The following is a 16,847-nucleotide window of genomic DNA, read 5'->3' as shown; positions in this document are numbered from 1 at the left end:
ACCAAATACCCTTATGCACTTTGCATTGATTAGCAAAATAATGAAATTCTCTCCATTATGGAGTAATGATATTGTTACATTTCATTTTATAATGAATCACTAATTTCCAGAAGTTGGTGAGTTAAACTAACTAAAATTATGATCAATATAACTTAACAGCTACAACATGTTGCTTGTTAGCTGAGCAAATGCCTTTATTTGTCCTCAGATGTGTTATGTGTAATAACTGTTTTCATCGCTGGGTCTTCAGTTCAGTCTGTTTTTCCCTACTTTTCTTCCTCATGTACCAGTGAGTCCCAAAGCATTATGAGTGATCTGCCCAAACGTATGACCATATTGAAACCTGTATCCTGGTGACATAAAATTACAAAAGTACATTTACATTGTCCTGTTACTAAGAAATAATTACTAGGCAGTTAACATAATTCATTACTATGTTAATCAGACTTTTTGATAAACCTGGTATGTGCCCTGTGTAGGAGGGTAGGAGTCCAGACATGGAGGGGTATATTGTAGTGATCCTAGGCAAGACGTTGGTCTCCTCCTCCGGAAAGTCAATGGATGTATGACCTGCCTTCATTTCCTTGCCAAACTGGATCAGTGCCTTGTTGGTGGTGATGGGATATCCAGCCCGAAGAGGAACCGGGCTTTGGGGACATATCCAGTAAAACCTGTACATTCACAGGGTCAAAATAGCAAACACAATGGTACAAAAGTCTGGGCAAGCTGCAAATGTTATAGAGACACTGTGCTATGAGTAAGTCATGTCTCTGATTGGGCCATACAGTAAACATTTATGGTACATAAAGGTACTTCTTGCTTAAGCCAAGCTCTGGCTAACCTGAGATGAAATACTTATGTATGCTGCTATCCTCCATTAGGTATGGAGAGCCTTGTGGCTTCCAGGGGTCCGGGGCCACGTACGGTGCTGGATCTTTAGATATGGCTATCAGAGGGGTGTTCAACCTTCTTGGCTACAACAAAGGACAAATGTAAGCTTGAGTAGCTAATAAATTAGGCTAAACCAGTGTATGTACAGTAATAGCATCTTTTGCTGCATTCCATTTTTTTTATTTTTTATTTAAACTTTATTTAACCAGGAAAGTCCCATTGAGGTTAAAAACCTCTTTTTCAAGGGAGTCCTGGCCAAGAGGCAGCAAAAACACAATCAATTACATTTATAAAGGTTATACAACACAAATAATTAAAAACATTTACAATTTAAACAGGTCAATTCAGGTTCTCTCAATCTGGATTTAAAAGCATTTAAGGAAATGTGTTCAGATAATTTCAAGTCTTTTTGCAAAAAGTTCCATGCAGAAGGAGCGGAGTAGACAAAAGCCCTTTTCCCCAGTTCTGTTTGGGCAAATGGAACAAAGAGCAGCAAGTGATCATTTGATCGCAATGAATAAGAACCAACACTTCTCCATGTGATTAAACTACTGATGTAGGATGGCAACAGACCAAGCATGGCCTTATAGATAAAAATATGCCAATGCCCTGATCTCCTGTTGGACAACGATGGCCATCCCACTCTTTTTACAATTCGTAATAAATCTCAGAGACGCATGATAAACAGTGTCAATCTTATGCAGACATTGTGCTGAAGCGGTCCTATACACCACGTCACCATAATCTAAGACATATAAAAATGTTGCAGTGACTAGCTGCTTTTTTGCTTTAAAAGAAAAACAAAATTTATTTCGAAAGAAAAAAGACAGTTTAAGTTTGAGTTTCTTCACAAGGTTGTCTATATGAGGTTTAAAAGTGAGAGCATCATCAAGCCAAATGCCAAGGTACTTATAAAAATGAACCACCTCTATGACACTTCCAGTCAAAGTGAACACAGAAGGAGGAACTTTATAAACCTTCTTAGTATTACTAAACAGCTTCAGCTTGGTCTTATCAGCATTGAGAACCAGTTTAAGCTGCATAAGCGTGTGTTGAACCACATCAAAAGCTTTCTGCAAAGACTCAACCGCTTTAGCTGGGGACGATCCAAAACAATAATTAATCGTGTCATCAGCATAGAAATGCATATTAGCATCCAACACATTTTGGCCCAATTCATTTGTCTCGGAAGTTGGAGCTCGAGATTCAGATCGATGTCATATCCGTAAAAAAAACAAGCAATCAGAGTTGGATGCGTTCCATTTACACACAACACAACATGTCGGAAAAAAAGATGGACACCTCCAGGAAAGTAATTGTTGCACTAGCTCTTTCGGAGTAAAGAGAGCTACAAAATTGGCATGCCATTCACCTAAGACACCTCGAGGAAGATGACAGAATGTGGAGAAGGTATGTTAATGTTTCCGCGTATTTGAATGCAACCACATTCGTAGGTCCTAACAGCTGTTATAAACTTTTTAAAAACTTTTTTAATGTGTTTTCCGTTACAATTTCCTGCTTACATTTCTGCTCTGTTTGTAACGTTAGGCAGTGTTGTTGTGGCAACATCGACCATTGCCAATTTTAGCTGTACCAGGTTATAAACAACACTACGCGGCAATTCACGCATAACAAGATTGTAGCAACATGCCTATAAGCAACGGTAATACAGTATTGTGTATACCACTTACTAAATTGGACACAAAAAAGACAAAAGTGCTAAAAAACAACATCTTTAAAACCACAGCATACTTTCAGTGGATGCTCTTCGAAGCCATCTTGCTTTCAGAACTTGGAGTCCTCTGAGATTGTCAGAGTTTCCGAGTAGGAATTCCAACATCGAGGGGCGTTTCAATTGTTAGTTACGGTCTCGGAACTTGGAAAATAACTCGGAGCTCTGACTTCCAAGACAAATGGAACGCAAAATGTATCTTCTTGTGGATTTTTAAAAGCTTGTTGCAACACAATGGTATGATAATTGCCTAAAATCTTGTCCTGATTGAAAAGCCTGTTTAGTGACAGTATTTATTTTCATTTACAGGGCCAGTGACACTCGATCTGCTTTGATATGGGATATTTTGCATGTATAATTAAACAGGGTGACCTTACACAGGAGAGCTGTGAAAGAGAAGTAAACTGAGTGTGACAGCTCACATTGAAATCTGGGACACTATTGTTGACAGCAAGAGGCAGATCATCAGAAGCTGTAAGAAACCTCCTCTTTTGTTTCTGGTTGAATTCTAATAGCGCCTCTCGACACGTTTCTGCATATGTTTTGCAGAAGTAGTTTTGACCCAGTGGTACAAAACCTGGGAGGACAACACATAGAAATGGTGCATGGAAACAGTTCTGCAAACCAGACACAAAGTAAGTTGAATGAATTTCAAAACAAGGATTAAACTGCACAACATTCGTTACAAATATGCAAAAAGGAGAACTGCATTCGTGGAACCACAAAACTGCACATATTGCAAAATGTTCCTAAATAAACCTCCACCTCTTCTGCTAATACAATATGAATGGGATGATCTACAGTCAGCCTGACACTATAGTCAATTATAACATGGCTCTCTGGAATAACTGATTCCAATTGGTCAATCATGACATTCTGCGCTTGTCACATCAACTGATTTCCAACATAAATGTGCTAGTTTCATGTTTCTCATATCACTACACAATCCCTGTCTTCTCAAATAAAATAACTTCAATTCAAGACCCTAATCCAAGACCATTAACAAAGAAATAAATGTACATGAAATATTTAATTGAGATGTAATTGTTTTACTGTGTGAGAAGAAAGAGACCACAGAGCAGATGTGGGCTGTGCATTTTAAGTCTAGGCCTTCAGTGTAATTCATGCCATTAATAAAACACAGTTTCACTATGAATAAGACACGCTTTATATGGCAGTCAACTAATAATACCAACTGACATTTTAAAAACACATACATGCAAGAAAGCCAGAACTTGAAATGACACTTAATGCTCAAGCAAGCTTAATTGTTTTGAAAAAATCATAATTTGTCATATGAATCTACCAGGGAGGTCTATAGTACCTGGACAAATCTATCTAATAATATTTGCAATTTAAATGTTGCTTGCAATAAATTTGGTTTCGTCAGGGTACACAGTTATGCTTCGCTCCATTCAAGTTGGATGTGGGATATTCCTAATTGATGTCTCCGACCATAAATGTATCCCATTCCCTGATATTCAGAAGATGACGTTTAAGGAAACAAAACTGCAGCGCTCCTGTTAGCTTAGCAGGGGTATGACTCTCATTAGAGATGTCTCCCAGCAACCCAACTGATAAACATTGATGCAGCGCTAGCATTTGTGCTTCAGGTGTACGATTATCAAAAGGGATTATAATGTTTTATACACCTGCTTCTGCGGGCGTTTGTTAAACTTTAATATCATGTAATCTGGAAACAAACTAATTTATCGATATAACTTAATAAAGTGAATGTTTATCACTTACTTTGTATATCTCCCTGAGTTCCGACATGTTTGTGTGACATCATGCCCCTGCATCTCGGCGAAATCAGAGTTGAGAATTTCTGCACGAGCCTACGAGTTGTAATTCTGATGTAATTTTCCTAATAGGAAGTTGTAAAATCCGACTTTCCAAGTTGAATGGAACGCAGCACTAATTTTCAAAACTTGATCTGACACTGAATGCTCAAGCAGCCTAATTTACTCTTAGAAAACTCCTGATGTTGCTGTAACAATACAAAAAGCACTTAATCAGTCCTCCTTTCCTGATTAATAAATGTTTTTAAATCCATAAGAATCTCTTTCTCAATGGCGATAACAGTAGAGATGATGATCTTGCGCTCTTCGCTTTCAAATTACGAACATCACTTCAAGCGTGATTTCATCACTCAAGGCCAGGTTGCTCATTCATTTGTACTGTTGAGGGATTCTGTGGAAATTCTGAAGGCCTGACGGGCTGGAGCTCAGACTCACGCACCACTTCGCCTTCGGGCTTCGGTCTTCGGTCATGTGATTTGTGAAACATCTGTCACACTTTGTAAACATCAAGGAATAAATTCTGACTGGAGAAACTTTTTGTTTTTCTCTATTTGTTTATAGCTTAATTAAGAGTGGAAAGCTATTAAAAATGCATAGGTAAAAAGGTGATTGAGAATGAAAGGATGAAAAATCTTTATTTATTTGGCATGCTAGGCCAGCAGAGATGGCTTTGCTGGCCCTGAGAATTCACCACTGCCACAGAGTGACTCGAGGGACATTAAACCCCGCAGAGCTATATAGAAAACAGGTTTTCAGGGGCAGTGGTCAATTAAACAGCTTAGTGGTCATTATACAAAAAGATTAGAACTGGTGAGTGGTACAATTGACCAATCAGAATAAGCTATCCCAGAGAGCCATATCAAACAGTTTACAGTACATATTTTATGTAATTCATATTCAGTAATTATTTCAAACACAAAAGGTAATCATAACCTGTGTATCCTTGTATCATTTTCTCCAGGTTCCTTCTCCCTTCAAGTTGGCTACTCCAGATCTTGTCAGGTGTCCTGGTGTCATTCTCTGTGGATGGGAAATTGCCGGTACGGAGCACAAGTCTCTGCGAGCGGGACACCTCAGGAGAAGTCAGGAGCTTTGCTGTTAACTGACCATATGACCGGCCCAGATGATACTTCAGCTGAGGACAATACCCTGCATCCCTGAACACATGTTAACAGATGTTAATAAAAAGTTATTAAATAAAACTATCCTGCAAAGGTAAAATGCAGTTACTACACATTACCACACAACTGCTTTAACCGAAGTTTCAGTTTCAGGGTGTGGTGCTGCTACAGCATTTAGGCTTTATAAGGTAGTATAGACATAATGTTTATAGTCTGTATATTTGTGAACAGACAGACAGATACATAGATATATAGACAGGCAGGCAGACAGACAGACAGACTAACCCAGATTTGTGCTTTTTTGTTAAAGAGGGAGTCGAAATACATTTTTGTGGCAATAAACATTATACCACAAATTCTGTCGGTTGAGCTTAACTTTTTTTTAATTGAACCCGAAATATTCCTTTATCCGACAAGTTACAGACTTACCCTGGGATGTACTGTGGGTCAGGTGTCACCAGAACTTTACTGAATTTCGGTGGGAACTGCTCCATGCCCTGCTAGCTGGATCTTTTAAGGCCTGCATACGTTTACAGCACACTGTAAATGTTGTGTGGCAGTTGCTAGTGAACATGCAGAAGAGTGTCCATGTGCCATTATTCTGTCAGGGAACATGTAATCAAGTCATGTATGGTCTTCCCTAGACTAGCCAAAAAACTAAATAATAGACTCATTAAATATGTTGGTAATTTAGAATGTTAGAATTAAGAAAATTAGACACCAATTAGTTTCATAATTGGAAATAAATTCAGCCATTGATTCTTTAACACAAACTTTTAATTAGGATAGGTCTGTGACTTATAGAAAGTTACAGGGTTTGTCGCTGCATGTGGCTGGACTCTTTACCTGTTGACGATGACGACATACTGTATGACAAGTCAGTTGTGATGCTGCAGCCTCTTGTGGTTAGCAGCGGAAATGCATCCACATCATAGAGACATTTTTGAAAGGACATTGAACTCCATAAGATGGACAGATATTTAGTTTACTGCTGAGACACTCATTATAATTATGTCATGTTACAATCTGTGACCAAAAACTGACCCAATGAATAACAATGTGAGAGAGACAACAACAACATTTCAGGCTTGTTTAAAGGCTACTGTAGGCGTAAATAGGCACTAGCATAAAATATGCTAATCGATATATGGTTTAACCTTTACTAAATGAAGCATAATAACCAGAAAACAGAACAGAGAAGTATCCTAAAATACATTTGCGTACAGGTAGCTATAAAGGATATGTTTTCACTTAGTAATTATAGAAATACTTTAAATGTCCTCAGCTTTGCAGTTTGAATTTTTTATTATTATTTAAAATGATACAGAATTTAATTGGGTTTAACCTTGCAGTGTTATGTGAAGACAAATATATATATATATTTATTATATATGATATATGTCATATTTATTGACGTAACAATTTAATATATGTGCAATAATTGTAGGTCAACTCATAGTATCACAATGCCATAATATCTTAAACTTTATCACAGATTAGTGTCATAATTTCATAATCACATTTAATTGACTATATTCATAGGAATTTACATAGCCTATGCATATTCCTCATAGAGATACTGTCTGGTTAATGTTTGACACTTATGTGTAGTGTGTGTGTTTTTTTTTCTCTAATGAAGCAATGGCCTATTTTCATTTTTCCTACAAAGAGAGGAATGCTGATATTATCAATGAACAGGAATGTGTATTCCTCTGTGTGGATCAGACCAGAAGACTCTGCATAGTTGTGAAATGAACGTTTCACCAAGAAAAATGGATCTATGTGCCATTTCCTCTGGGCTTAAAGGAAAAGTTCACCCCAAAAAATTGATGTCTAAGTGTGTGACATTAAAAACAAGCCCTGCATGTCCAGGGCCATCCCAAGCAAAGGACGGGGCCCATTGTGAGGTCAAACGTGGACCCAACCCTTTATCACCCCACACCCCTGTAGCACGGGGCCTGGTGTGACCGCACCGGTTGTTTCTTTCTTCTGCGGAACACAAACAAATATTTTTAGAAGAATGTTTCAGCTCTGCAGGTCTGTAAGTGGAAGGGTAAAAAAAAACTTTGAAGCTCCAAAAAGCACATAATGACAGTGTAAATGTAATCCCTATGACTCCAGTGGCTAAATCCATGTCTTCTGAAGTGATATGATAGGTGTGGGTGAGAAACAGATCAATATTTATATCCTTTTTTACTATAAATGACCACTTTCAAACTTACGATATGCATTCTTTGTTCATATCGCCTACTGGGAAGGGAGAAGAATTTATAGTAAAAAAAAGGACTGAAATACTGATCTGTTTCTCACCCACACCTATCATATCACTTATGAAGAAATTGATTTAACCAACGGAGTTGTATGAATAAATTGTATGCTGCCTTTATGTGCTTTTTTAAGCTTTAAAGTTCTAACCACCATTCACTTGCATTTTATGGACATACAGTGCTGAAATATTCTTCTAAAAATCTTTGTTTGTGTACAGTAAAACAAAGAAAGTCAGACACATCTGGGACGGCACGAGGGTGAGTAAATATTGAGAGACTTTTTATTTTTGGGTGAACTATCCCTTTAAGTGTTTGAAACTGGTTTTGTTGACAGCTAATAGGGTGGATGGTTGTAGTATTCTACTGACAATAATTAGTAAATTGTTACATACTATATTCATTCCTCTTGTATCTAAACACTCTGAACATTTTGTTGGATCAATTCAATAATGCTGGAAAAGTCACCAAAAATGTACTTTTGTGTGTGTTGTTGTTTACTTGCCATTCTAACAACTTACAATTTTCAGGAACACAGAAGTTGTATCTTTACTCAACTTCTCTATAATGATATACTCTTTTTTCTGTGTTGAATTAACAAGCATAGCAGGTGAGTTGAATAATATATTTTTTTTACATCACATAGGCCTACATAATGAAAACATTTAAGTTAAGCAAAACCTTTGCCTTCATTTGCATGTGCAGTGTGGCTTTTAAAATTGTTATGTTGGATAAAATTAGTTTTTTTCAATGCATCTGTGACCTTCATTTGCTCTTACTTTTCAGGATACCGGTAGTTTCGGTGTGACTGTAGTAAAGAATTTAAAGAAGTTTCATCTCCCTAACAACATGTCTTGACAGATCAAGAAGCCAACAGCATGAGCTCAGTATTTGGGGAACAGTTCCGGAAGTGGAGCAGTTGTCAAAGGATGGTTAAAAAGCATTGGAGTCGGAATGTGGGCGGCCTTTGAAAGGTGCTTTTTTAGTTAAATGTCAAAAACGGACTTCCCGTAAGTTACTAGTCAGTCAGGTTGAGGAGCTTCACATGTTCTGTTTGACTACATCAGCCTGAGGGTAGAAACCTATAATCAATGAACCTCTATAGGAATTTTGGGAATCTCCTTGAGAGTTGGGTGACAGAAGGCTACACGGATTTACATTCTCAGACAGAAGCCAATGTGGAGAGATTGGACTCTATTGGGAGTGGTTCAGAGGTTCAACTTTCCAAAGTAAAATCCGAATCGGAGGATTCCGGATTTGAGACGGTCAGTACGATCAGTCCCTGCCACTCTCACCAGTGCAGTGGATTCACTTCAGAGTCTCACAGCGCATCTCTAGTTAATGTCTCTGCTCAAGATGATGTTCGACCATCATCTCCATCTCCTTCTGTTTGCACTTCCTCATCCTCATGTGTCTCTCTTGGCTCTGTGGCTCCAAGAAAAACATGTCTGAAGGTAGAGCAAGCTTTGAGACGGACAGAAACAACCTCAGGGCATGTCTCAAGGAGAGGAGCCCCACACAAGTTGGAGAGAGGGGCCACTGGGCCACGGCACCGTTGTAACACAGCCACATTTCCGACTAGCTGTCACACAACTAACGCCAGAACGCATTATTGGTTTAGTCATCCAAGGAGAACTCATTCACAACCTTCAGATCACAAGAAAGCAGAGCTGTGCAGAAGACTCCTTAAATCACACCAATATGGTCAAACAGTAGAGAGTCAACTGGAGGTGAGCATCTCTCAGTCAATTTCTAAAGTAGTTTTTTTTATTAATAACAATAAACAATACAGATTTGAGAAAGTAATATATAATGGAAATGTAAAGTTAGTGATTTGGTATTCATTTTATTTAAAATTTGTCTAAACACAAAAAACTTGCTTTCATGTGCTTGATTTTTATATAAACCACTTTTTGACACGCACATGTTCATTAACTTTTTTTTAAGTCAACATCAAGATTTTAAGGGAACATGTATATGAATATATTGGGAAAGTGTGTATTTTGGGTCCTCTAATTTGTCATAATTTCTCAAAATATGTCACCATTTTTTATTTCTTTTTTACTTTTACTAGTTTAAATGGTCTTGTGCTTTGATAAATGAATATTCCATGTAGACTCTCAAAGACTATGAGGTCATAAAAGCTGAATTCATTACAATTCTAAAACAATTAGTAAAGTGCTGTTTAAAATAGTTTTAGTTGGAGTATAGCATATCACAACTTCCCAAAAGTATTTCATGTCAGCAACTCTAATACCATTGTGCATAATACAATTCCAAAGACAGCTGTTTAGCATACAGTATCTGGAAAATTCTAGCAAAATTAGTCTATAGCATTTAGGTTTTTAGTAATTAGTTTATTTGTTATGAAATAATAAACTTTTTTAAGTTTAATGTGATCATGCTTTTCCACCTGTAAACATGTGCTTTGCTTCAGTTCCTCATTGTGCATTGTTTCAGCTGTTATGCAGTTGACACATATATGACATACACAGGGTCATCCTTAGGGCGGTGCAACCGGTGCGGTCACACCAGGCCCCCTGCTTCAGGGGTGTGGGGTGATAAGGTGTTGGGTCCACGTTTGACCTCACAGTGTGCCCTGTCCTTTGCTTGGGATGGCCCTGGACATGCAGGGCTAGTTTTTAATGTCACACACACTTAGACATCAGACTCTGAACTGAAGTGACCTACTATCTACATGCATTTTCATCACATGCATAACAGACTTTATGAATTCACCCTGTAAGTTTGCATGCCTCGGATAAAGTACTCCGAGTAAACTTGTAAATAATTTGTATATTTATATAAGTTAAATATCATGGTCAGAATTGTTATAGCCCATATTGTTTGTCATAAGTTTTTAAAATATTAAACATTTTACCATTAATAAAGCACCTATGGTGATTGTTTTCATTTATACTTTTAGATTTCAGCTTTTTCTGTTGTTGTTGTTAACATCAACAGATATAATAATATTGTTTAAATCATTAGTTCACTCCAAAAATTCTCTTTTCTGTGCAGTTTAAATACACTCACTGGCCACTTTATTAGGTACACCTGTACACCTACTTATTCATGTGATGATCTAATCAGCCAATCGTGTATCCAAATCATGCAGATATGGGTCAGGAGCTTCAGTTAATGTTCACATCAACCATCAGAATGAGGAAAATGTGATCTCAGTGATTTGGAGCGTGGCATGATTGTTGGTGCCAGACGGGCTGGTTTGAGTATTTCTCGAAGTGCTGATCTCCTGGGATTTTCACACACTACAGTCTCTAGATACAATCTCTAGAATGGTGTTAAAAAACAAAAAACATCCAGCGAGTGGCAGTTCTGTGGGCATAAATGTCTTGTTAATGAGAGGTGAGAGGAGAATGGCCAGACTGGTCGAAGCTGACAGGGGAAAATATATATTGATTTTCTCCAATAACAAATGCGTGTTGAGCAGATTTGTGTCATTTAAAATCAACTTTCCTAAAACATGTCTTAAATGCATGATTTTTTTTTTTAATAAATGTATGTGAAGCCAGTCAAATTATTTTCATATGTATTGACATTTTCACAGTTTCAAAGCTGTCACAATAACACAATAGGTTTTTGATCAGGCATTACAAACAGTTACCCCATGGGGATTTCATGGGCAGACTCATTTCATCATGACACCGGCCAACGTGTCCGGGAATTATATAGTTTGCCGGACAAATTGGAAAAAATTCAGTCCTCTTATTTCTGTGTTTATTTTGCGCTGTAAACATGATAGACTATGCATAGTAATGGAACTGGCATCTAATTAAAAAAACATTAAATAATGGGGGCAAAACAAACAACTAAACTGCAATTTTCGTTTACAAATAAATATTAAAATATCAAATCATTTGTTTGTCATAATTTCTCACCTTGGCTAATTTCCTTAGCTCTTTGTTTTTATTACTATTTTCTTCCGATTTTTCATAGCACAAAAGTGTTTTGCTGCCAAATTGAAATCAAATGTGTCCAGTGTTTCTCTACAACTTGAGATTCACATAAGCCTGATGTCCTTCTCTCGAGAAGACAGCAATGCAAAGCTGTTTTACTGTGATTCTGAAGTGAAAAACTTCTCACTGCGAGCACTCGAATGTAGGTAACGTAGGCTGCTTTTGCACTGTAGTGGTGGATAAGGTCTCCCTAAGCTTTGGGAAAATGTAAAACTCCATGGCAACAAAATGCTGTTATCATTGGCAGGCGTCACGCTGTACACTTGTGGCATCAACTAAAGGGGTAGCTGACGCATCTTGTTAATATATTCACATGTGTCTGACAATGTTTAAATTTGTCGGACATTAGTGCATTTTAACAGTAAAACATACAGTAATGACAAGCTAATGGAAACCCTGACTCACTCTGTAAATTGTCAAGTGAATCTGTTGCTTTACTGTTTCACACCGTAAAGGGGTTAAAGGGAAAGGAGGAGGCGAGAACCGGCTTGACGATATAAATAATAGTTTAATGAAGAACTAAACAAAGACAAACACACACAGGTGTCGGACAGCTGCCAGTAATTCTCACTCTCTGCCCCACTGCAGTGCCCAGTCGGCCTTTATCCCTCTCTGAGGCTTGATTAGCCTGATTAGGGGCCCCACCCTCCGCCCTGTCACACACACTTTTTGTTATTTTGTCATGTAAAACAAAAGGAGAAATTATGAAGAATATTCACACACAGCTCTTTTCCATACAACAACAGTAATCATATATATCAAGCACCACAAAAGCACCCTAAAAGTACAACTCACAAGCTCTATTTTAAGTCTTCTTAATCCATACAATAGCTTTGGAAGCAAGCCCAGCTCCACCCAATCATGGGCCTGGTCCACACCAAATGACAAACAATTATAAAAATCCTGTTATGTTCAACCGAAATTATTTCCAGATTTGTTTTTTTAAGATCAGGCTTTCCAGACAATAGCCTTATTTACCTTATATTTCAATCTGTTCCAAACGCTATAATCTATTGTACAACAGAAGACTTGGAATATAGTAGACAAGTCATATGGACTACTTCCTTTTTGGAGCTTTATAGATATACTGTAGTCATTGTGAAATTTGGTAAAGAGATGCATGAAGATTCTTCAAAATTTCCTCTCTTGTGTTCCATGGGAAAAGATAACACTATATAGGTTTGGAGCAACTTAAGGTGAGTAAGTAATGACAGAATTTATAGTACACCTTTCAGCAGGTGATGCAAAGGCCAAGGACAAAGGGAAGTTGCGCTAAAGCTGAATGAACTTTGCCTACATCATGTGAGCCTCACTTGTCAACAAATAACATGCAGTCTTCATGTTTCATAATCTTTTATGACAAGCTCAGGTGCATAGGCTACATTATTAAGCAGATTACCCCTTACAAATTTAACCAGACTGACTCACGCGCGTTCTGTGACATGCATTCTCAAATATGCACTGTCTCGACAACTTTTGTCTATATTAAAAGTCTTTCTTTGGAATTTGTCTGGATCTGTGTTATAAAACATCAAACTAATAATGTTTAAACTGTGAACCAGTCGGTTCAGGTGAGGGAGGAATGACTGGAATGGTGCCAGCGTAGTGCAGGCAGTAAGGAATGTGTGGGTGGCGAGAATGTCACTGTTGATAGTGAATGTTCTGGACATGACTGAACATTATAATTTCAGTGAACAGAAGGGGAAAACAAACTTTATAGAACCATAACCTAAACCGTTATTTCATTTTGTATGAGGAAATTGCATAATGACCAACATCCTTGTATATTTGTTACAAGCAATTGAGCGAAACGTCACTGAGTTTGTAAGTTGTGTTGAGATTTTCAGTTGTTAATACAACTGCTCAGCATGAAGTCTATAAAACGATATTTATGACAAAAGAAAACACTCTCCTCCAAAACCTAGTGAATTTATTGCATTCAGAGGCAGATTTTGAATACAAAAATGAAGGTTGCATCACATTTATCCTTTGCATCAGTGAAAAATACATCCAAGATGGTAGACGAGCTGAGAGAGATGTAAATCAGAAATACAATTAAAGAAATAGTTCAATCTAATTAAAAATGTGGCCATTTTACCCAATATCAGGTTTTACATTCCATATAGTAAGTATATTGTTCTTAGATTAGCTTGTGCCTTTTATATACCATCAAATGACATGTGATTTACTGATTTCATCACTGGGACTTGTCTTGAAAGGTCTTGTTATCTCTGTCTCAACAGTTTGAAGAGGGTGAACAATGTAGACGGAACAAGCTCTCTCCAGGGCTGCTGTACCTGGAGCAGGTGTGCAGGATGCTGGAGAACATTGCAAAGCTACAGCAGCAAAATCACACTTTGCAGAAGGAGGTGGAGATGCTGAAGAGCCAGCATGCTGAAATTAAGGTTAGAGACACTGACATACCATACTATAGTTGCATTTTTAGTTCTAAGAATTTGACTCTCAGGTCTTTCCATTTTCTGTTTTGCTGCCAAATTCGTGTCTCTTTGCCAAAAAGGATGTGTTGTATCAAAATGACTTTTGTTTCCTGTAAGTTGAAACCACTTATTTGAAGTGCATTAGCTATGAAGGTAAAATAGTGCAAAATCTGCATGTGCAGAGTAAGATTTGTAAAAGCATAAATGGAGTTACAAGCATGATAGCACAATTTGCATGCACAGAGTAAGATTTGTGAAAGCGTAAATTAAATTGCAAGGGTAAAAATAAATTGCATACACAACATTTTGTATAGGTGCAAATCAAGTTGCAAGCGTAAGAAAAAAATATTAACAATGCTTATAATAACGCTTTGCATAAGTGTAATTCATGAGAATCTGTAATTTCATATTAACAAAGTAAATTTGGTGTGCATTCTTCAGACGTCCTTTTTTTGCTCTTACACTTTTAGCGCTGTTTTTGGACAAAAACATTGCAAACCATGTAGAATCAGTCTGTGTGTATAAAATAAACTACTGCAAACTTGTAAATGATTTGTGTTTGTGGCATAAATATTTCCAGAAATAATCTGAAACTCACTGTTCCAACTTCCTTTTGTTGCGCTCACACTTTTGGCACAAATGTCTCACTGAAAAGAGTTTTGCAAGTGCAAAGGGGAAGGCGGGTCTACCTGCTTCTAGTAACCAATCAAATGAGGTTTTCCTTGACCTGTTTACTCAGACCTGATTGGTTTAACTATGTGACAGACAGCTTCTTCTTCATATGGCTCAGCGTCGTTCTTTTAGGTGTCTCTCCTCTCTTACATACACATTCTTTTATTGTGAGTGTTGAGCAAAATTAGAGATTCACAACACATGAATTACACTTATGCAAAGCATTATCATGAGCATTGCTGATATTTTTTTCTTACGCTTGAATCTTGATTTACACCTTTAAAAAATACTGTGTGCATGCAATTTATTTTTACGCTTGCAATTTTATTTAAGCTTTCACAAATCTTACTCTGTGCATGCAAATCATTTGGGCACTATTTTACCTTCATAATGAACTCTCAACTAAATGTTTTGTCAGTGTGCAAGCTTGAATGAGGAGGAAATAAACTACCCTGCCAGTCAAAGTTTAGAGATTGATGGTCCTGAAGATCAAACCAGCCTAAAGACTCGTCTAAAGGACTCCAAAGAATTTCGTCACAGATCACAGTCTGATACACGAGCATTCTTAGGCCCTCACAGTGAGTGTTCCCTTCATTCTTTTTTATTTTTTTAAACTCTCTGAAAAATTATGTTTTGTATTTATTTATTTTTTTTACTAAATATCCAAGCCAGAATGTCTCTCTTTATCATTTAGAATAAGAACAATTATGAAGGGTCAGTTGCTATAGTTTTGGTTTATGTCTTTTTCATTTCCTCATCATATCAGTATATCTAATGCTGACCTGTGTTGTCTCTCCCACAGGAAGAGCAAGGTTTGCTCAAGATGAATCTTTCGTATCTGCAGGTGTCTTATTCGAGGAACCTGACAGTAAATATCCTGTAAGTAAACAGAGAATGGACCAAAATATTATAGATATAAATAATATGTAGCATGGAAATGTGAAAGCTGAAAACTATTATAAGATCGCTCATGTTCCTTTGTTTGTTAAACCAGATACCGGAAAATGAGCACAAAAAGCCAAGTAAGATTCAAAAGCTGAAATTTACCTCATTTAGAAGGCAAAAAACACGAAAGCCTGACACAGAAAACAAAAGGTGAGAATTCACAAAATTTCAAGTGCAATTCATTCTCTTCTTGATTGTTTTTGTTGTCTATTTGATGCTGATTTTGACATTTTTCCTGTACTTTTCCTCAAAGTGTTCAGCCTGAGAAGAAAACAAAACTGTCAATCTTCTTCAGAAGCAGAAGGATGACCACACGGCTTTGAAATTCACGCCTCATTGTTGCCCAGTCAACAGCATCACGATGGTGATCCACACCTTCCATTTATGCAGAGATTATGCTGCACTTATGTATAACACATTTCTGTCATGTAGTGTTCATGTTACTGTGTATTTACTTAAGTACTGTGTAATACTAATAAACTGCATGTACTGAATTTGTGTATATTTTGTACAGTCATCCAGTCATTATCGCATAATAAACCCTGAAAGAGTGATTAGGTTTTGCATTTATTTTGCGATAATGGCTGACTTACTCTCATTAAAAAACGTCTTACTAAATAAATACATAAATGGACAAGAAAGCTATGTAGGAAATCGGTTGCCTGGGGCAACAGTCAATTACTGTATACAGTTTAGTGATTGTATATCAAAATAGCTCTTTTTTAACCATTTATTTTTGTACAGTGTATTTTTGTTTTTTGATAATAATTGTTTCTTGTAATAAAATTGCCATATTTACAGTCTACTGTGTGTCTTTTAAGTCACTGTGTCTTCACCTTTGTACTTGTAGCAGTATATTTCATGGATACCTTTTAAATTCTGTATTCTCTATTGGAATCTGGACTTCCATGTTAAGTTTTGGGTGTAATACTCTTCTTAAATGTTTATGCGTGTACTGTGAAGGTGTAATTTCAGCACCACTAGTGGCACCAAACGGTATTGCAA

At 37.1% G+C, this 16,847-nt stretch overlaps 2 protein-coding genes across 2 annotated transcripts; one reads left to right on the top strand and one right to left on the bottom strand.

Annotated features, from left to right (window-relative positions):
- Positions 1-246: 246 nt before the first annotated feature.
- On the bottom strand, positions 247-6,040 carry fam166b (family with sequence similarity 166 member B). Its single transcript, XM_052117062.1, is given in 7 exon segments — positions 247-350; positions 460-630; positions 633-671; positions 842-974; positions 3,046-3,200; positions 5,359-5,582; positions 5,976-6,040. Coding segments are annotated over 7 exon segments (891 nt in total).
- Positions 6,041-8,724: 2,684 nt separating this feature from the next.
- si:dkey-106l3.7 (uncharacterized) lies at positions 8,725-16,639 on the top strand. Its single transcript, XM_052117061.1, has 6 exons — positions 8,725-9,540; positions 14,031-14,192; positions 15,316-15,475; positions 15,700-15,776; positions 15,892-15,992; positions 16,096-16,639. The coding sequence occupies exons 1-6, from the start codon at positions 8,902-8,904 to the stop codon at positions 16,163-16,165; spliced, it is 1,209 nt and encodes a 402-aa protein (XP_051973021.1). The 5' UTR covers positions 8,725-8,901; the 3' UTR covers positions 16,166-16,639.
- Positions 16,640-16,847: the final 208 nt, after the last annotated feature.

Source organism: Xyrauchen texanus, chromosome 44, assembly GCF_025860055.1.
Source record: "Xyrauchen texanus isolate HMW12.3.18 chromosome 44, RBS_HiC_50CHRs, whole genome shotgun sequence".
Taxonomy (NCBI): domain Eukaryota; kingdom Metazoa; phylum Chordata; class Actinopteri; order Cypriniformes; family Catostomidae; genus Xyrauchen; species Xyrauchen texanus.
The sequence above is the reverse complement of the archived record's forward strand: the minus strand, read 5'-3'. Positions and strand labels throughout refer to the sequence as shown.

Coding starts and splice junctions, on each gene's coding strand:
- si:dkey-106l3.7 (XM_052117061.1), top strand. CDS start 8,902: ATGAACCTCTATAGGAATTTTGGGAATCTCCTTGAGAGTTGGGTGACA. Junction 15,777..15,891: donor AACCTGACAGTAAATATCCT/GTAAGTAAACAG, acceptor TTGTTAAACCAG/ATACCGGAAAATGAGCACAA. Junction 15,993..16,095: donor CCTGACACAGAAAACAAAAG/GTGAGAATTCAC, acceptor TTTTCCTCAAAG/TGTTCAGCCTGAGAAGAAAA.